This window comes from Calcarisporiella thermophila (genome assembly GCF_041956535.1).
Source record: "Calcarisporiella thermophila strain CBS 279.70 unplaced genomic scaffold VTP21scaffold_14, whole genome shotgun sequence".
Lineage (NCBI taxonomy): Eukaryota > Fungi > Calcarisporiellomycota > Calcarisporiellomycetes > Calcarisporiellales > Calcarisporiellaceae > Calcarisporiella > Calcarisporiella thermophila.
Genome location: NW_027192204.1, coordinates 200918 through 220516, shown reverse-complemented (window position 1 = coordinate 220516; position 19599 = coordinate 200918). Strand labels below are relative to the sequence as shown.

General features: G+C 47.9%; 9 protein-coding genes and 1 non-coding gene across 10 annotated transcripts; 6 read left to right on the top strand and 4 right to left on the bottom strand.

The window, feature by feature from the left end:
• Positions 1-1469: 1469 nt before the first annotated feature.
• VTP21DRAFT_2365 (uncharacterized protein) lies at positions 1470-2456 on the top strand (the record flags this gene model as incomplete). The annotated part of the gene is made up of 1 exon (XM_069392550.1): positions 1470-2456. One exon carries the CDS (start codon positions 1470-1472, stop codon positions 2454-2456), a length of 987 nt encoding a protein of 328 aa, XP_069250254.1.
• Positions 2457-2753: 297 nt separating this feature from the next.
• VTP21DRAFT_2364 (uncharacterized protein) lies at positions 2754-4275 on the bottom strand (the record flags this gene model as incomplete). Its single annotated transcript, XM_069392549.1, has 5 exons — positions 2754-3054; positions 3124-3482; positions 3548-3766; positions 3843-4106; positions 4225-4275. 5 exons carry the CDS (start codon positions 4273-4275, stop codon positions 2754-2756), a joined length of 1194 nt encoding a protein of 397 aa, XP_069250253.1.
• A 614-nt stretch (positions 4276-4889) lies between these two features.
• Positions 4890-6314, bottom strand: VTP21DRAFT_2363 (uncharacterized protein; the record flags this gene model as incomplete). Its single annotated transcript, XM_069392548.1, has 5 exons — positions 4890-5096; positions 5164-5520; positions 5582-5896; positions 5962-6085; positions 6148-6314. The coding sequence occupies 5 exons, from the start codon at positions 6312-6314 to the stop codon at positions 4890-4892; spliced, it is 1170 nt and encodes a 389-aa protein (XP_069250252.1).
• Positions 6315-6548: 234 nt separating this feature from the next.
• VTP21DRAFT_2362 (uncharacterized protein) lies at positions 6549-8044 on the bottom strand (the record flags this gene model as incomplete). Its single annotated transcript, XM_069392547.1, has 7 exons — positions 6549-6746; positions 6805-6826; positions 6895-7142; positions 7201-7250; positions 7331-7456; positions 7542-7627; positions 7695-8044. 7 exons carry the CDS (start codon positions 8042-8044, stop codon positions 6549-6551), a joined length of 1080 nt encoding a protein of 359 aa, XP_069250251.1.
• Positions 8045-8232: 188 nt separating this feature from the next.
• Positions 8233-10309, top strand: VTP21DRAFT_2361 (uncharacterized protein; the record flags this gene model as incomplete). The annotated part of the gene is made up of 8 exons (XM_069392546.1): positions 8233-8379; positions 8467-8557; positions 8622-8827; positions 8894-9113; positions 9186-9373; positions 9435-10091; positions 10156-10183; positions 10251-10309. The coding sequence occupies 8 exons, from the start codon at positions 8233-8235 to the stop codon at positions 10307-10309; spliced, it is 1596 nt and encodes a 531-aa protein (XP_069250250.1).
• Positions 10310-10658: 349 nt separating this feature from the next.
• On the bottom strand, positions 10659-11118 carry VTP21DRAFT_2360 (uncharacterized protein; the record flags this gene model as incomplete). Its single annotated transcript, XM_069392545.1, has 2 exons — positions 10659-10729; positions 10797-11118. The coding sequence occupies 2 exons, from the start codon at positions 11116-11118 to the stop codon at positions 10659-10661; spliced, it is 393 nt and encodes a 130-aa protein (XP_069250249.1).
• Positions 11119-11380: 262 nt separating this feature from the next.
• On the top strand, positions 11381-13478 carry VTP21DRAFT_2359 (uncharacterized protein; the record flags this gene model as incomplete). The annotated part of the gene is made up of 4 exons (XM_069392543.1): positions 11381-11730; positions 11793-12147; positions 12252-12714; positions 12790-13478. 4 exons carry the CDS (start codon positions 11381-11383, stop codon positions 13476-13478), a joined length of 1857 nt encoding a protein of 618 aa, XP_069250248.1.
• Positions 13479-13694: 216 nt separating this feature from the next.
• VTP21DRAFT_2358 (uncharacterized protein) lies at positions 13695-13967 on the top strand (the record flags this gene model as incomplete). The annotated part of the gene is made up of 1 exon (XM_069392542.1): positions 13695-13967. One exon carries the CDS (start codon positions 13695-13697, stop codon positions 13965-13967), a length of 273 nt encoding a protein of 90 aa, XP_069250247.1.
• Positions 13968-14684: 717 nt separating this feature from the next.
• On the top strand, positions 14685-14757 carry VTP21DRAFT_t179. The gene has a single exon. It is a non-coding gene; the product is annotated as a tRNA-Ser (tRNA).
• Positions 14758-16685: 1928 nt separating this feature from the next.
• Positions 16686-19125, top strand: VTP21DRAFT_2357 (uncharacterized protein; the record flags this gene model as incomplete). Its single annotated transcript, XM_069392541.1, has 5 exons — positions 16686-16866; positions 16922-17160; positions 17228-17488; positions 17567-18136; positions 18205-19125. 5 exons carry the CDS (start codon positions 16686-16688, stop codon positions 19123-19125), a joined length of 2172 nt encoding a protein of 723 aa, XP_069250246.1.
• Positions 19126-19599: the final 474 nt, after the last annotated feature.

The window sequence follows — 19599 nt, the reverse complement described above, 5'->3', positions numbered from 1 at the left end:
TACAGTGAGCCCAAAAAACGTCAGCAGGGACAGGGAGTCTGGAGTTATCATTTTGGACAGGGATTGTAAGGGTACTCGTCCCTTCTAGATCCACGGCTGACAAATGCTGTCAGCGCCTTCACACCATAATAAGAATCTCCGTCGTTACTGTGCTCTTGTTAACTGCAGTTAATGTGTAAAATTAACCGAGGGGTGGGAATTCAGGGATGATCCTCCACGGAACAAATAGAGAGCTCCACCGGCATTATCAAACATTAACCCGAAGAAGGCCAGAAGGAAGCAAAGGATGTCCCCCCCCCCGATGCGAGAGGTCTTAGACACTCTCTGGACCCTTCCAAAGGGGGTAATCTCTAAGATAAATCACTCTTAACTCTGCAAAGCACACAAAGCCTCCACCAAAGCGCATTTTTTTCTCACACTCCTTCCTCTTGCGTTCCAATCTTAACAAGCTGATAATCAGGAGAAAATCTCTCGATTGCCCCTGTCTCGTGAGCAACGGCCTGGTCAGCTCGAGAACACGTGGAAACCAATCATCCTCAGTGCGCTTTCCATAACGGTAAGAGAAAAACTGGTGAAAAATTAATTTTGAGTCAATAAACACAACGAGTAGCCGTGCAATGTTTGTCTCTACTAATCGACTTGGCGTTCGGTCGGACATTCAGTTAAGTCTCTCCACACACCGTCCTCCGTGCAAGAGACTATAGAACAACAGATAGCTCTTAACACTCCTTCTCCTGGATTTCCCTATTTGTAATCCTAAGCACTTAATAGGTTCTTAATCCTAATTAATCTTATCCATGTTAACGTTAAAATTACTTTTGTTTCTCATTTGCGCTATCAAAAATTGAGGATTGCTTATTTTGCCTTAGCTAAAACCAAATGACTTGGCTTGCTTGAATTTTGTCGATATTTTCAGTTGGATATGCCAACCTCTATAGTCCTCTTTGCCAAGCAACGATGGAGGGAGGGAGGAGAGAAGATCTTGGATTGCAAGAATCGACAACGCTGTTAAAACTACGACTTATAGCTCAATTAAGAGCTCGCAATCGTTTTAAGATTAACCGAAAGGACTTTAGAATAAATTCAGGTGTGCCTGAATCAAACCCCAGATGGAGCGAATGATTGCACACTGGTTTCATTCGGTGACCTAAGTAGAATGGCTCGGTTTTGTGGTCCTCGACTTGTCTGAAATTCGCTCAACTGGATTAGTTCCGTTCAAGTAGAAGCGGTCAAACATATGTTTAAGGTACCGAGCCATCGGAAAATCAGGGACATGTTCCTTTATATAAACCCTCTATCTTTGATATCTTAACCTTTCGCATTTCCCCTCCTCCTTCCGTTCTTTCATAGTTTTTTTTTTAAAAAAAAAAATCAAGCCCTTCTTGCCTTTAAAAAAAACTATAATTATCCACAAAGATTACCTGCTCCCAACTCCTTTTAGCGCCCTTCCTCTTAGTAATAGCTCAATAATGTCTGGTTCAACCTTTACCCCCGAGATGCTCTCTGCCCTCCCGCTCTTTGCTCCCGATGCACCCCTTACCGAAATATTCAAGCTTTGCCCCGAGCTTGAGACTACCGTTGAATTTACCGATCCATTTGGACAAAGCGCCTCTCCGGCTATATCAGACTCCCCCTCGGCCTCTACTACAGAGGGTATTCCAGATCTCTCGTGGTCACCGTTTAGCGAAACATTTCTCCTGGAATCTAACCCCGTGTCCCCCGGCCTCTTCTCTGCAATGCCCCCCGCAGTATTCCCCACCTCGATTCCTCCAACGGACCAAAAGAGCCTCCTCTCCTTCGACATCTCTCCTTTCTACGAGGATCTCGGTTCGCTCGTCCCCACGGAGATGCAACCCCCCGCCCCTTCGTCGCAGCCCCTCCTAAACATTCCTACCTCTCACCCAAAGCAGCCCGAGTCCTCTTCTCCTGTGCCGCTCCATGAGTTAAGCATGGCGCCTTCTACTAGTCAAGAGGCCTTATTCAGTATGGCTCCTCACCTCATCGAGGAAAGCGTGCCGCATCCAATGCAGCGCATGCGCCACAGCGTGGACCTCTCGGCTGACATGTCCGCCAATCTCCCGTCAAACCTCTCGCCTGACTACAACAGCCGAAGATCGCGGGCCGCGTCTACTTCAGGGGTTCGCTGCCCTATGCCCAATTGTGGCAAGACATTCACCCGCTTCCACAACCTTCGCGCCCATATGCGGACCCATGAAGCAACCCGCCCCTTTTCATGCCCCATGTGCCCGCGTGCATTTACCCGCAAACACGATCTCCAGCGCCACGTACGTGTACACACCGGCGATAAGCCATACACCTGCCCTAGCTGCAAAAAATCGTTTTCAAGAACGGACGCTATGAAGCGGCACTTCAAGGTGGAGGAAACCTGCCGGAACTCGCCCGAGGTCCAGACAATGCGAGGAAGAAGATACAGGCGCTATTCCTCCGCCTTATAAGCAAAACGCATTAGCTGTAGTTTTCTGTTTTGAGTCTAAAAATACTTGCCATTTTTACATATTTTTATATATTCTCTGTAAATATGATACACATAACATCTCCCCCCCTCATTTCCCTTTTTGATGACAGTAAAACACATGGCATTTCTTCGATTTTTAAAAGTGACAATACTTAGAAAATTTATTTTAATAAAGAAAATGAATGCGGTTTTCTAAACTCTAAGGCTGGGAAGAAAGTAAATGAAAATTTATTGTTATAGAAGGCATCCTTCAAGCTGCAGTCTATAAAATAGATTTTCAAAAGCGATGGATCTCCTCGGGCTCTCGGCCGCGGAGGAATGGAGGCTCGGATCCGGCGGCATACACTTGGGTGAATAATTCTGAAACGTCGGGCTCGGGGGACTTCTTGGCGACTTCGGCCGCTTCGTCGACGACCCGGCGGGCCTCTTTGTCGATAGCCTTGAGATCCGCCTCGGTGGCCAATCCAAGCTCAAAGATGCGCTGCTTCAATCCGGTGATGGGGTCACTTGTGGAGCGCATGTGCTCAATCTCACGGCGTGAGCGATAGGTGGTGCCTGGATCCGACATACTGTGGCCACTGTTTTTTGAGGAGAAATACTGGTATTCGAGAGTGGTCCAAAGAAATCTCTAGAGAACAAAAACTTACCCATAGCGGTAGGTGACCATCTCCATCACCAACGGACCTTTGTCTGACTCCGTCCACTCCTTCGCGTATTTGCATGCTTGATAGACGGCTAGAACGTCCATTCCGTTAACCTGGAGACCCGGGATGTAGTCACCGCGTGTGAAGTATTTGGTATTTGCTGAGGAACGGGCGGCAGATGTACCCATACCATACCGATTGTTTTCACAGACGAAAACTGAGGGCAGATTCCACAGTTTTGCCATGTTGAAAGCCTCAAATACTTGACCTTGGTTAGCGGCACCATCTCCATACAATGCGAATGTCACATTTTTGCGCCCTAGATATTGCTGAGCAAAGGCGACTCCTGCGCCCACTGGAACCTAAACGTGAGCATAGTATTAGATCGAAGTACAGTACACTAATAGCGGACAACACCAGTACAAACCTGCGCACCCACGATACCGTTTCCACCGTAGAAATTTTTGGCAAACATATGCATAGAGCCTCCTTTGCCTTTAGAGCAGCCCACTTCACGGCCGAGGAGTTCGCCAAGAATGGCGGTGATGCTTTGGCCACGGACGTAAGTGAACCCATGACAACGGTAAGCAGTGATGACATGATCCTCAGGGGTTATGGCGGCCTCCATACCAACTGCAACAGCTTCCTATAAACAGAAGGAGTCCCGATTGGTAGGTATTGAAGGAAAACAAAAAGAGGAAAGGAAAAAAAAAACAACTTACTTGTCCGGTGCATAAATGGCAGAAACCTCTGATCATTTTGCCCTTGTACAGAGCATCGGCAGTCATCTCCATTCGGCGCACCTCCACCATCTTTGTGTACATATCAATGAGCTGGTCACGAGTAACCTCAACGTCTAGAGCCGGCTTTTCGCATTTGAAGGTCTCGAAGGACTCATCGTGTAACGTAATCTTCAATTTCTCCCCACTGGCCTGGGAATCAGACGATAGTACACGTTTGGTGGTAGAGAAGGTGCGGAGGACAGGCTAAATGTCAATCAATTATAAACAAACCCAAATGAATAGAGCTATATATTGGACCCAAAACCAATACACCGAGCGCCAGGTATTGATAAATCCGTTGATTAATTGTGATTTTACTTACCGCAACACCAAGTACGGGCTTGGATAATCGAGGAATGACGCACTTGAGCATTATGTTTTAACAATTCTCAGGGTAATGAAAAGAATTGGATTGATTTTCCGCGTCTTAGATATCAAAACAAACCTACGGCTCGAAGTTATAGGCGGCCAAGCCACTGAGATAACTTGCCCCAAAATTGATGGTCTAAGATTAGTACCAGGTTACAACGCCGTCATACAAAGCATTCGAGGTCACTCAAGTCACATTGTTGAGCACTGTAAAGGAGCTCAGTATGCGAAGTAAAAGAAATCAGCATACGCAAGTTCTAGAGTGAGCTAAATGGGGCAAGATAGGGGCTCCTGGATGCATAGGACTGCACGATATGTTTAATGGTGGGAATTTGTATTGGCCACTATTTAAACCGAGTCCAAATATTTGACCCAACATTTTTCGGCATTGAAATTTTGAATCACTTCGACTAGAGACTTCATTCGTTGCAGCTAAAATGATCAAATGGAACAGAGAACTTTCATAACCATGGACAATAATAAGGCAGTGGGCCATATCATCGCTCCCATATTAATAAAAACTAAAACCAAATACATTTACATCCTGTAAAAGACTAACGATAACTCTACTATTACAATCGAAGAGAAAGAAAACGTGTAGGCTGGTGATTAATAGGATCAAACAAAGTTAACTGTAGCGTTTGCGCAATTAGTCTTCACTTCCAATGATGATGCGTGTTCGAGGCCTCCTCTAGTGCCTTCAACCTTGGTGGAGGTCTTGGTATCGAACATTATCTCGGGAGGATTCGTGACTCTACTAAGGTCATGGATGAACACCTCTCCATTCGAGGTCTTCACCTTGAATTTCCCCAAGAACTCACGGGACTATGATAAAGAGAAATGAAGAGTGAACATTGCAAGGAGAAAATGCTTCCATAAGAAATGACCCTACCACATCGACATGGGCAGCAGCGCAACTCGTCTGCACTTTCAGATTCACATACTGATTCTCCGGAACAGAGACGAGGGCCTTCAAAGAAGCATTGCATGTTTTTGCCTCGAACCGTGAATTTACTTGGGCAGCCACATCCAGCTCGGCGTTGCTGGTCTTAAGTTCTACATTTTTGCCCGCAACGGTCGCCTTCAAACTGGCGTTGCTCGTTTCAAGATGCACTGCGTCCGATTTGGAGATATATCTACCCCGGATCTTAGCATTGGAGGTGCGGGCACGAAGATACTGCGTTGCCTCATAGTCTCCCTCGATGCTAGCATTGGAGGTTTTTAACGAAATTTCATCCGCACGAAGACGCTATTGAGGAGGCCAGGTCAGATTTGGCTATGTAGGCCAGCAGTGTAAATCCACCCTTTACCTTGCAGTGGATAGGAGCATGTTTTGTGGTTAGTTCGATCCGCTTCATGAGAGTATTCTGCATATCTTCCATTGTAATCTCTGCCATGTTTGTTGAAACTGAGAATTCCGCAGGCACAAATATCCCTTGAGGGATTACTATATCCAGGGATACGCCGCAAAGAGTGTATTCTCCTCGTAATTTAACACAAATATCATTTGAGCTCGTTTCTATATCCAAATAAATACGAGCGAGATTGATCGAACTTTTAGCCTGAGCAGTGACACGTAGATAGGGATCGGTAGACGACGGCGAGGGACGCATATGAACCTTCGCCTTACAAGGATAGAACCATTGATGTATTAGGGTCGAAGAACACTGGTCTCTAATAGTTTATTTACCCAAAATTTATTTGCAACTATGCTAATGTTTCGAAAATTCCGTGAATTGATCTCAATGTCGGTGGGTGAGTGCTTTTTGACTTCATATAGTGAATTCGCGGAGGTCGATGGTAATGCCTTTTCACTGAAAGTACAGAGCACCATTAACCTTTAAACTAACATTCAAGAATGCATCATAGGACTTACTTAGATGGCGCGAACCATTCAGGGGCCCTCCCTTGAGTAGCCTCCTCATAGGAAGGAGGCTGTTGGAGATTCATCAGATTCGCCGGCGGGGCTGAAGGAACGACATCGCCTAGAATAAAAGCCTCGGCATCCATTTCTTTCTTATTATCAGTTTTAATCTTGACCATGGTTGCGCTTATATATATTTATGTGTGTATATGTATCTGTATTTAGGAGCCAAGAAGCGAGGAGAAAAGAAGTGAAGTGGGAATGGTGGAGTGAGAATGAACTGGCAATAGGAAGAGGGACAAGAAAAAATCTGAAAAGACTTGGCAATGAGTTAATCGATATAATTACTGTTTTTGAAAGAGACTTCCTAAATAGGAAAGCACCAGCTTACAGGAAATATTCCAAATAGATTTTTAATCGCTAACGTAGTAATTCCTGAATCTCCCCTCAAGCTGATGAGGGTAGCCCAAGTTGATCTTTTTGCGCTCCGCAAGGTGATTTCCAAGTTCGGTTTCATTCACTGTGTTGTTCGGCCTGGTGGAAAGGGATTCGAAATAGTCATAGTCGACAGATTCGTTGGTACGGAGCGGGATATGGTTGAACCTTGCATCCTAGTATTGGGATATGAAAAGAAAGCTCCTATTTGACTTGATGTATTGAAATAGTTACCCAAATTGAAGCATATTGCATCCTAAACGTGAAAAATATAAGTCTGAAATGCGAATCCGCCGGTCACCATGATTTTAGTAGCAAGATTACCTGTAGGCCAATATAGCGAAGAAGGAGCCTATGATTGCTCCCGTCAAAATGTCATACCAATGATGACTAAAGTCTAGTAGACGAGATAGACTAATAAGAGAAGCAGCGAGAAGTGGAAGAGAGACCACGATCAGTTTCCAGTAGTGGACGCGGCGATTTGAGCCCAACACCTTCAATTTCGCATTGAGGTAGAAGAAGAGGAAAAGAAAACCAGCCCATGCGGCATTGGAATGCCCGCTAGGAAATGACTTTGAAGGTCCAAGATTAGAAACCCCTATGACATTAATACAAGTCACGCTAGCATACCGATATGCCATCATTCACCGAGTCAGGATCACCGGTACATACAGATACATCTAGGTAGTGTATTTGGTGAATGAGTGTGATCCACACCTCTTCGGACAACAGGAAGATGAAGCTTATGTGGAAAATTTACCGTAGAATATATTACCGAAACCTGCCCCCTGTACCCCGCTGACATTGGGCTTACAAATCTCTAGAAACTTTGGCCGAAGACCTCCGATCAGCCATTTGCAGATAACCTGAAAGAGCGAGGAAGAAGCTGCAAGAGAGTATAAAGAGATGACAGAGAAATGAATACTGGTGTTAATGCGAGGGAACAAACGCAGCCACGTGTCAATAGCTACCAAGAGCGTAAAGCGTTCCAAGGAAGGCTGCATGAAAATCCTCCAGCGATTTGAGCCATATCTGTGCCAGGGCATAGACTATAACACTAGTTCATCATGCTTATTATAAGCTTGGCGATAGATGTGAGGTGAAATGAGCCCATCATATAATACCTAAAGACCGCCGCAATCAAAGAGCTCAACCATGTCGGGACCAAATCGGGGGCGGTCGGATAGGCAATACTAGAGTCGGCTACAAAACCGTCTTTCTGGTAGACGGGAAAGAGATGCTTTGGAACGACCCGGAGTCGAAAAATACCAATACCGAGGGCCCCGGTGATTATGAGGATCACCCAGTCGAGCCCATACATTTTGAAGTAGAGCTTCCACCCCATACGATAAAACTGTTTCGGGCGGTTGGCCGATGCATTGTGCGATAGATTAGGATTGGACGAGGAGAAATGAGTGTCACTGACGGGGCCATTTTGAGATGAACTGCTCCTCGAACATTCATGTTTATCCATCCTTTAGAAGATGCGGCAAAATTGAGAAAACAAGGATAGGGTATGGCATTTTTAATAAGAACATCTGGGCGAACAACTCTGACTCGATTAGGAAAGTTATCGAACGGCAGAATGTCCATGGCGAAGTGGCTTGTATTTCCCCTTCCCCACATCTCTCTTTCTTGAACCATTATTGAACTTTGAGCATAATGTTGTCTCGACTCAACGCGCTCTCGTTAAGTAGTTTACGTGATATTTCGCGCCGTACTATTACCATGTCAACTGCCTCTCGAATCGCCTCTGGTGAGAGGAGCTTCTCAAGTGGTGCTACGAGTGCAGGTATGCGTCCTCCAAAGGTAGAGTAGCCAGGGAAACGCGATATATATCAAGCAAAATCTCGGACCATGTCTGACATTGTCGATCCCTCCATAATTCTTAAACAGCTCAGAGATTCGGCTCTAATGCGACACAATGTGGCATTTATTAATAATGAGTGGGTCAAGGCCATATCCGGAGAAACGTTTGCGGTCACCGGCAAGTATATTATTTGATATATGCAGGTTTCGGAAAGAATTAATGGACTCCTCTCGCATGGAAGATCCTTCAACGGGCGATGAAATTGGACGTGTTCCCGAGATGACGGTTCAAGATCTTCGCAATGCCATTGCGGCTGCCGACAGTGCATTTGAAGCTTGGGCGGGAGAGAGCGCCAAAAGACGGCACGACGTGTTGAAACAATGGTTCGATCTCATGCAGCAGAATGCCGACGATTTGGCCACTATTCTGACTTGGGAGAATGGAAAGGTTTGCATTGTTTCATTTTTGCTATGCTTGGGCCGACATGAACACAATCATTTCGATCTTTTGTAGCCTTTGAGGGAGGCAAAAGGAGAGATTGGATATGGGGCGAGCTTTATTGAGTGGTTTGCAGAGGAGGCGGTTCGCACCTACGGGGACGTGATTCCGTCGCCGAACAAATCGCAGCGATTTGTGGTGGTCAAGCAGCCAGTCGGCGTGGTAGGGGTCATTACGCCATGGAACTTCCCCAACGCCATGATAACCCGAAAGGTGGGAGCCGCTTTAGCCGCAGGTAACAATACACCCCCGCCCCAGCAATAGGGGCGCCATGTCTTCCACCTGATGCTGGAGCGTTTTGGTCTAGGATGCCCTGTCGTTGTCAAGCCTGCGGCCGAAACCCCCTTCTCCGCGCTTGCTATGGCTGAGTTAGCCGCTCGCGCAGGCATTCCCCCCGGGGTGTTCAACGTGGTTACCACGCACAAGCACGTGCAGGAGTTTGGCGAAGCGTTGGCCGCCAGCCCCGTAGTGAAGAAGATCTCCTTCACTGGCTCGGTAAGTATGAGTGAAGATTGCCCGCGCGCGGCCCCGCTAACCTCCGCCTCGCATGACGTAGACTCGCGTTGGGAAGATTCTCATGCGTCAATCCGCGGACACCCTAAAGAAGCTCTCCATGGAGCTTGGGGGGAATGCGCCCTTCATCGTCTTTGACGACGCCGACCTGGATGCGGCGGTGGATGGCGCGATCGCGAGCAAGTTCCGCGGCAGCGGGCAGACCTGCGTGTGTGCCAACCGCATCTACGTCCAGTCCGGGATCTATGCCGACTTTGCCTCCCGGCTGGCGGAGCGCGTCTCGCAGTTCATCCCCGGGGACGGGTTCGACGAGCGGGCCACGCATGGGCCGCTCATCCACCGCGCGGCGGTCGAGAAGGTCCAGCGGCATGTGGAGGATGCGGTCAAGCACGGGGCCGAGGTCCTTGTGGGCGGGGGCCGCATTGGCGACACCAACTTTTTCGAGCCGACGGTGCTGAGTGGGATGCGGGGCGAGATGGCGGTGACGCGCGAGGAGACGTTTGGGCCGGTGGCGGGGCTCTACCGGTTCGAGAAGGAGGAGGAGGTGGTGTCGCTGGCCAACGACTCGTCGGTGGGCCTGGCGGGCTACTTCTACACGCGGGATTTGGGGCGCGCGTGGCGGGTCGCGGAGCGACTGCAGGTCGGGATGGTGGGGGTGAACACGGGGCTGGTGAGCAGCGTTTATGCGCCGTTCGGAGGGGTAAGTTTCGGGCCGCAGCCTGTGCTCTGGCGATGTCATGGCTAATGTTGCATGAATATTTTAGGTCAAGGAGTCCGGCTTCGGCCGAGAAGGTAAGGATTGCCTTGTGCCACCCCGCAGAGCTGGGCCGCTAACGCTGCATGCTCGCTGCTTGAACAGGATCGAAGTACGGGATCGCGGAATATCTCCACACCAAGTATATCTGTATGGGGCTGTGAGCCCGCAGCCGGCACAAATAAAGCCTAATGTTTGCCGAAGCTTTCGCCCAGGGTGGCAATCCATGTGCGGAAAAAAATATACACACAATGAGGGGCCATGGCAATTAGCTTTGCCCTTTTTTTTATGGAGCGGAGAGGCGCCTCTTTCCCCTCAGAGCATGTGATCCACTAGGGATTCGGAGCGGGGGAGGCTGCGCAAGGGCTGGCGGTTCGCCGAGAAAAGTCAGGGCTGAGCTAAGCGCTACGCTTAGAGAGGGGAGAACGAGCACGGCTCTAAAAGAGGATAGAGGGGGACCTTTGTCGGGAAAATTCGCTTGGGGGGAGCCGTGGCGAGCGTGGGAGAATTAGGTTAGCGAGGGGCGAGTGGCTCGTCCTCTGTGCGCGGGCGCCGCCATGGCTGCGCACCTCGCCCCGGCCGCACTGCAATCGCCCGCATGCGCCTAGGGCCGGCGCTTGCCGGGAGGAGGGGGGGGGGGGCAGCAGTCACCGGGCCCGGCCTGGGCGAGGCCCACGAGGCCTTCTAGGCCCGGAGGCATGGGAGGGGGAGTCGGTGACTGGGAAGGCAGGAGGGATCTTCTGAGTTTAAGTTTCTGGGTTTGGGTGGGCCGTAGGAATGACGTTACACAGGTTTGAGTGAGTGGTTCCGCTGGCGGTGGTTGGATTGGGCTGTCAGTCAAATGGCCGGCCTCGATTTCCATGCTTTCACCACAAACACCCGTGGAATTCTCGTCTGAATGCTGGATATGGCACTGCCCATCCAACCGACACATTCGCGGTTTTTGTTTGGCATTAGGTGTGGAGCTGTGCATTCCGAGAGCAGCCGGCCTCGATTGCTTTGCTGCTTGAAAGCATTCTCAGCTTCATTAGAGTTTCTGAAAACTTTGTTTTTTATTTATTTGTTTCCTCTATTTACTTATTTATTTGTTAGCAGGCAACCGCTCAACCCGAACCTACTTTTCTCTTTCTTCCCTCCTCCTTTGCACGCCCTCGCCCTCTCCATCCCGCCCTCCCCATCCAGCTTCCTTCCTGCTGCTACTGCCTCCCACCCTATAAGCGTCGTCATCCCCTCCAATGACCTCACATCCCCCCCCCACACACGACGAGCTCCCTCGATATCCCTCAAGCACGGAGGGAGGAACGCCCCAGGCCGGATCAGAGCACACCATCGACGACATGGAAGTGGGGAACAGCGGGCGCCAGGCCCCCATCGAGGAGACCAGCGTCAACAACACATCCATCCTCCCCACACACTCCGTCGCCCCATCCCCCAATGCCGTACATATACCCCCCAAGGCGCCCCTCGAATCGTCAGGAGAAAAGGCCAGCGCGGGATCCGTGGACGCCGAAGAGCCAAAACATCCAAGCATTTTCCAGCGCTACCGCTGGGTGCTTCATATCCTGTACTTCTGCTTAATCACTGGGTAATCTCTCCTAATGACGCCCCCTCCCCCCTCCCCTCTCACTCTGCCCCTATCCTTGCTAGAATCTTCGGAGCTGCCCTCGGCACCGTCACCGCCAAGCAAGGGTACGACACAGAAGTCCTCGTCTGTGGTCTGCTCTGGGCATTCATCTCCCTGAAGCTACTCTTCTACTACGTCTCCTACCGCCATGTTACCCGCCCCCTCTACCGCGCCTTCAATGTGTGCGTGTCGCGACCCGTCTCGCTCATTCCGGCAAAATTCCGCTTGCCTCTGGGCGGTGCCATCGTCTTTGCCCTCATCTTGGTCGTGGTGCTCGTGTCGCCCGAGGACCAGCAGCTCGGCTCCACCCGCGGACAGCGCCTGATCTCCTTCTTGGGCATCCTGGTTGCGCTCGCTATCTTGTTCGTGTCCTCCAAGGTAATTGCCGCCCTCTCCCCCGAATGCTGGGGAGCCGGGGACATCTGCCCCATATGTCGGCCTTACACTTATCCGCCGTCCCCCCCCCTCCTTTGCTTTGACAGAACCGTAAGGCTATCCAGTGGCGCACCGTCATCATGGGTATCCTGATCCAATTTTTGCTCGGCATCTTCGTGCTCAAGACCAAGGTCGGCTTCGATATCTTCACTTGGATCTCCCAGTTCGCCGCAAAATACCTTGGCTTCTCCAAGCAGGGCACGATCTTCGTCTTCGGTGACCAGGTCGCCAACACCCCCATCTTCGCGGTGATTGTGCTGCCCGCGGTCATCTTCTTCTGCGCCACGGTCCAGATCCTGTACTATCTGGGCGTGATGCAATGGGTGATCAAGAAGTTCGCCGTGTTCACCATGTTCCTGATGAACACCTCGGGCGCGGAGTCGGTGGTGGCCGCCGCCTCCCCCTTCATCGGCCAGGGCGAGTCGGCCCTCTTCGTGCGGCCGTTTGTCCCATACATGACCCAGGCCGAGCTCCATCAGATCATGACCTCTGGATTCTCCACCATCTCCGGTAAGTGCCTTTCCTCCCCGCAGGGGTGCGCGCGTGCGCTCATTCCTCCCCCCCCCCCCTCTCTTCCCTCTCTAGGCTCGGTGTTGTTCGGGTACATTTCCATGGGGGTCGACCCTCAAGTCCTCATCACGGCCTGTATCATGTCCGTCCCATGCTCGCTTGCCCTGTCCAAGATGCGGTACCCTGAGACCGGGGAACCCCTCACCAAGGGTCGCGTCATCATCCCCGAGGACGACAAGGAAAAGGACTCCAACGTGCTCCATGCGGCAGCCAACGGAGCCGCCATTGGTCTTACCATTGCTGGGCTGATTGCCGTCAACTTGATCGCCATCATTGCCCTCTTGTTTGCGGTCGACGCCCTGCTGGGCTGGATCGGGCGCTTCCTCACCGTGCCCCAACTCACCCTCGAGTTCATTCTGGGCTATTTGTTTGTGCCTGTGGCATGGTTCATGGGGATTCCCTCCCAGGATGTCATCAAGATTGGCCAGCTTCTTGCTACCAAACTCATCGCCTCCGAATTCGTTGCCTACCGACATCTTCAGGAGGAATCCTTCTTGCTCTCGCTTACTCCCCGCTCTCGCATCATTGCAACCTACGCCCTCTGCGGGTTCGCTAACTTCGCCAGTATCGGCATTCAAATCGGAACCCTTAGCACGATTGCCCCCAGCCGTAAGAGCGAGCTTGCCAAGTTGGCATTATCCGCCATGCTTACGGGTGGGTTGGCTACCTGTTTCTCGGCAGCCATTGCAGGAATGCTTTTGTAACTTTTTTGTTTCTTGCTCTATACACCAAACTTTTTTTTTCTTAATTTATCGATACTATTTAAAAGGACTTTCACTTTCTTCTTATGTTTCCCCTCTTCTGCTTAGAAGCCTTTTATTCCTCTCCTTGCATAAGGACCCCTTTTATTTTTATTATTTTGTGTGATTAATTAGTGTAATTTTCCCTCATATCTCCTTCGCTATTTATCTCTATATTAAATGCGACCTATGCACACAAGGTTTCGCCTCCCCCCCCCCCTCCCGAGTTTGTGTAAGATGGCCGGCAGCATCCGGAGACCTCGCGCCATCCCAGACTCTTCCGTGTGGATCCACACCCCACCAAACACGGTGGACGCCCATAACAAAATGCATTTTTCTTGGTGGCAAAGTTTCTGGGCAACCCCTGGTCAACAGGGCTGGATTGGAGGTTGGCTGGGTGGGGCTTGGTTCCCAGTTTCGATTGGAGTGGTTTCCCATGTACGCTCATCCTAATCATACTGGAAAATGAGGCCCACCTATACCCGGTATAGTTAGCTCCCTCGTTGACAGCACTACTATTACCGGGTAGGATAGACACTTCATTTTTACTAAAGTTGGGCATATTTGTCAGTACATCGTCGGCGTATTCCGATGAGACTTGCGAGAGGCTAACTACTCTGTAGAATAAATATTGGATTATCTTGCCTCCAGGGAACTCTTGCCTGGGCGCAAAGTACAATCCGATTTCCACAAGAAAAGGCTTCTCACTCGGTTGTCCTAGAGAAAACCTCGAGACTGCTTCCCCTCAGGAGCTAACCGAAGACGCACCAAGCTTTCCCTCTAACGACCTCATCCAAGTGCGCCTTCGAGGTCTCTCTTAGAGGGGCTGGCATAAAAATGGATCGGTCGTCCGGGACAAAACTTCGTTCGTATAAAGTGTGGACAGAGCGCGAAGAAATGAAGTCTTGGAGAAATCGACTCTCATCATTAGATTCTGTCCTGGGTTTGCTCTAAGTCGCGAGCCATTTATGCGGTATGAGCACTGAAGTGTATAAAGTCTCCCGCCTGGTAATCGGACTATGGTATGGTTTGATCTCATGCATCCTCAAGTCCACTAGACTTAACCGTTGAGATATAGTAAAATTTTTGTTTTGTTCGAATTGAGACAAATCATAAACCTTTGCTGAGTTTCAAATTACCGACCTAGTTTGGATCTAGTTTGGATCCTGGGGGAGGGTTAGTGTAGTGGACTATCCCTGGGATGCCGATGAGAACGGCGTGGGTTCGAATCCCACTTCCCCCACCAGCACTTACTCTTAGTTTGTGGCTGCAATCCACTTGATCAGAAGCTGAGTCTTGATTATTGAAAAGATCGCCCTTACGATAAGTACAAAAGATTACATCGGTTTCACGTACATGCTATTCACGACAACTACGATACACGCATATCGATTGAAAGTCTATCGATCAAGGGCCTATACCTCGTTATGTTAAGTCCATTGACATTAACTTCATGTAATATATGGACATTAAATAAAAGTTTCCATTGATTGATCAAAAAAAAATCTAGTTTGGATCCTTGCCTTCCCGCCCTCTACCGCTGCATCTTTGGCGCACAATGCTGCAGCGGCAACTGCAACACTGTTCACACCATCTTCCGCACTGGCGACAGCTACTACTTCTGTTCAGGAAATGAGTGAGAGCAACAACAAGTAACGAAACACCGAAGATTGAAGTTGGAAAAAAAACCTAGTCTGGATCATTTTTTTTTCGTCTGTATGAGCATTCGTCCTTCTCACCATGCAACTAAAGTGAATACTTTTTAATAAACTTCCTCCTCCCTCCCAAAAAAAAAAAATAAATTCTAGCGTCTACTTTGAAGAAACAGAGAATGCCTGAACCAACCATATCAAGGTTGGATCCCTTTGCTTCTTGCCTTTGATTTTCTGTACTCCATAACTTGAGTTGTCGTTCTTCCCTTGTAAAAATATATATTAAATAAGTCAAAAAATACTCCCGCCCGAATAGGAAAACAAAATTTACTTTCTATTTACTTTTATCTCTTTTAAGCTAGACCAGGTGCAAAATCTAGGCTATTTTAGATGATACGCATTTATTTTATTTCTCAATAGAAGGTCCACAATTCAAAAAATAATAAAATAAATAAAAGATAAAAAAAATAAAAGTTTTCTATTTTCTACACTCTTTCTCATAAGAATACAGTTTTTATTTTATTGTCTTATTACATTTATCAGAATCACGAATTAAAGCGTTCCAATTGATACATATTGTATTTTCGAATCTTAGAATTGCGTGTGCTTATGCTTCATTACTTCGTAGGGATGGCAATGATATACTTTTGATCAAATTTAATCTTGACAGTTGCTTTCTACCAGTGGATTTTTCTTCAGCATGGGTCTCACCCTAGTGCTATTTAGCCTTCCCTCCTTTTGAATTGCGCGTTATTGAATATCTCCTCGACATTTGTAAAATAAGTATTTATCCACGTTTTCTAGGGCTAGCTTTTTATTGCCTCTTTTTCTCCTAGTTAGTACAGCCTCATATCCATTGCATCCCTGATTTGTAGGCGTGCTCTCATAACCTTAATATAGTTTCCACCCTAGTCCGTCCCATTTCAGATTATTCGCGTGGGCTTCTATAACCAAAGTAGACAACGAAAGAGAAGGGGAGCAGAGTAGGAAGTTGAATATCCAATTTGTATTTTTACATAATTTATATAGTCATACTGGCTTCCTACATCTCTATTAATAATCTCTCCAACGAAGAGGCGAGCCAATGAAATGTACAGTGTATCTTTGGTCAACTGTATCCCGATAATATTCAATGCGTTATATAAACCACGAGATTCAAAACACTATTAGGAAAACTAAATAGAAACTAATCTACTATCATGTAGATAAATCAGTCTTGAGCAATCTCTGATTTTTCTATGATTTATGGGGAATAGTTTGAATAAAGAAAGAGCAAATAGCTAGGTGAAATTTGGCCTAAAATTGTTTAGATTCAAATTGGTAGGCCAAGACATTGCCGATAGAGAATTTTGAAAGAACAGACCTGGCCTGTTTTTTCTCTCATCCTTTGGACTTTTGAGATTAGCACGGAATCATAAATACACTTCACCGGTTATTGTCACTTCTCACTTATAAATTCCAGGATAATTGATATAAAGCATCCTTTTTATCTCTAATTTGCTAATTTAATTTGCGCCAGATGTCGGATGATCCTGCTATCTCCCGTAGTGTGTGGCAGGATTCCGCCCCCCTCGATCCCTGGGGACAGCACCCATTTGACCAGGAGGATCTAGTGAAATCGATACACTTCGGCAAAGGGGGCTCGGCCATCGAATCTATTGGAAATAGCAATGCCGATACAAAAGAAAAAGGGACCCTTGGTAGGAGGTTTTCATCTTTGCTTGATTGAATATTTTCTGATCTACAAATGGTTAGATGGATGGTCAAAGCTGATGGAAACGGGGCCGCTTTCCCCACCAAGCGCAGTATATTCTGAAGGGACGCGGATTCTTGAAAGCGATCTGAGTACAGAGGCCAATAAATCAATGGCTCTTAATTTTTATCAAGAATCTTCCTTTGATGAATTCGATGACTATCTGCGGGAAGAAGAAGATCGCCATCGTCAGATGATGGACACTCGAGGGATGGAAATAGATCTTGGCGAAATCGATCTCGTAGGGCGTTTCTTTAATAACATTGCATTTTTGTCCTCTCTCTTAACTCTTTCCTTGCTTGAATTAGGAGGAAGAGCTTGGCTCGGAAACAGAATTCGTGTGGGATAAATGTCTTCCTACTCAGATGCATGTGTTCACTATGGATGATATCCCGAATATTATAAATGTTGTCACCGGTTTTTCCTTGCCACTGCGCTCTCGTGCTCACAGACACGCGCCCGCAAGCATATTGTTTTTGTGTGCGAGATATGCGCATTATTTTGGCTCACCAGAGCTCTTGGATGAGTTGCTTGAGAGTGCACGAAACCAGATTTCTCAAATTTTGCAGGTATTCTTTTTTTTTTGAGTGCGTGTGTGTTTTTATGGAGCATTGACTAACTGCTATCCTGCTGGTCCATCCAAAAAGTCTCGGAAAGAAGACATGGCTCTACTTTCATTCTGGATTTCCAATCTAATACAGCTCCAGGTGTATTTGAAAAAGGATAATGGACTTATGGGTACAACCGCCCGCTATCAACTGCTTCTCGCCGAGGCCACGTATGATGCGTATATTCACTTCATCCGCGACGCACAGCGGCGCCTTGATATCCGTCTAATTCCTGCTATGCTTGAATATGATCCCGTTCCTGGATTTGAAAATGTGCAATTTGAGGGCGAGTGGCAGCTGTTTAAACGCGCCCCAAAACCGACTACCCAAGTGGTCTCGGCATTCGACCAGGCTATCCCGTCATCGCAGAGTAAAACCTCCTCTGATTCCTCAGTACCACCGCGACCCCCTTCTCCCCGCCAGCAGGCCATCTCGCCAAGGGCCATTACAACCCTACTTTCATCGGTTTATTTCGTGCTGGAGTCTTACGGTGTTCCAACCGTGGTTTGTCGTCAGGCAATCTCTCAGCTATATTACTACGTTGGGTCCGAGCTCTTCAATCAGATCATTACGACACGTCGATATCTTTGTCGGTCGAAAGCGGTGCAGGTAACGTGAACTCTGCAAGTATTCTGAGTAGGCTCGGGTGAGGCTTTAAGGGTTTTCGCCATTTTTAGATTCGAATGAATATATCTGCTCTCGAAGATTGGGCTCGCACCAACTCCATCCCATCCGCCTATGTAATCCCGCATCTGACGCCCCTCGTGCAGCTTCTGCAGCTTTTACAGGTGTTTTCTCAGCAATCGGACTTCACGCAGTTTATTGAAACCCTCCAGGGCTTGTCAGCCCTCAACCCAATGCAGCTCAAGCGGTGTGCGAGTTCATACCGCTATGAGGTGAACGAGCCTCGACTTCCCAAAGAATGTATGGTGTACTTGCAGCAGTTAGCCGCAGACGCACTCAAGGCACGGGGTAAAGGAGGTTGGTCGGTGAATGACTTGTTCCGGAGGCGGTCGAAACTGGAGTCCAGCGGACGCAAAAGCGTGAAGAAGAGTGGGATAAAGAAAGGGAGAATGCTGGAGAAGGCCTTGGACGCAACCTCCGAATCCACCGCGAGTTTAACTCCTCCGACTTCTCCATCCTTGGTAAATTCCAATTCTAGTGCTGATAGAATTGCAGATGGGGACAAAATGGGAGAAAAGAGTTCAAATGGGGACGGTAGCACGGAGCCTAGTCAAGAAAATAAGCTCGAGACCCAGTCTGATCTACAAGAAGAGTCGAAGAAGAAAGAGAAGGATCGCCGGCAAGAGGGGGGAGAAGAGGAGGGAGGGGAGGAAGAGGCAGATGAGGAGGATGAAGAATATTTTGGTGAGCTAAAGGACTCCTCCTATTTGCTTCCGTTTTCTGTCCCCATCACTACTTTGGTAAAAGGGGATGCGAACTCGACCGCGGAAGCGGGACTTGCATCATCTCAAGAGGACAAACTAGAGCCTGACTTTTACAAGCCTGCCCGGCGAAAGAAAAAAATAATGCGAGAAATGGCGCCGTTCATACCCAGTGATATTTTGGAGAGGTTGGGTAAATCTTCGCACGAATGATTTTTGATATTTTCCATGGATAATATTACATATACAATTTTCTCGCCTAGTTTTGCTTTTACTTTTTTTTTTCAATTATCTGGAATGAGAGGTTGGAGTGTGGACTGTAATTTATTTTAGGGACTGTACGCTTCTCTTCTTCTTTTTTTTTTCTTTTATTCCTCTCTTGTGTAGATTTGACTCTGTTTTATCTTTGTTTATTCATCTTCGGCGAACAAAATCCTGCGATAGTTTCTTTTGCTAAAAAGGGTAACTGCTCCCACTAATTTGATTTGCGCTCTTTATATCATCACTTCAAGGCTTATGAGAGAACAGCTCGATCCGTGTAGAAATAATGAGTAATTTGAGAAAACAACGAAATCCTTACCAGAGCAATAAGCAGGTTAAACTAATCTCGGGTTTTTCAGGCGGTATCTCTATCCAAGATTTGAATGATCGCATCAAAACATCCCAACAATTCTACGAGTTAATCAC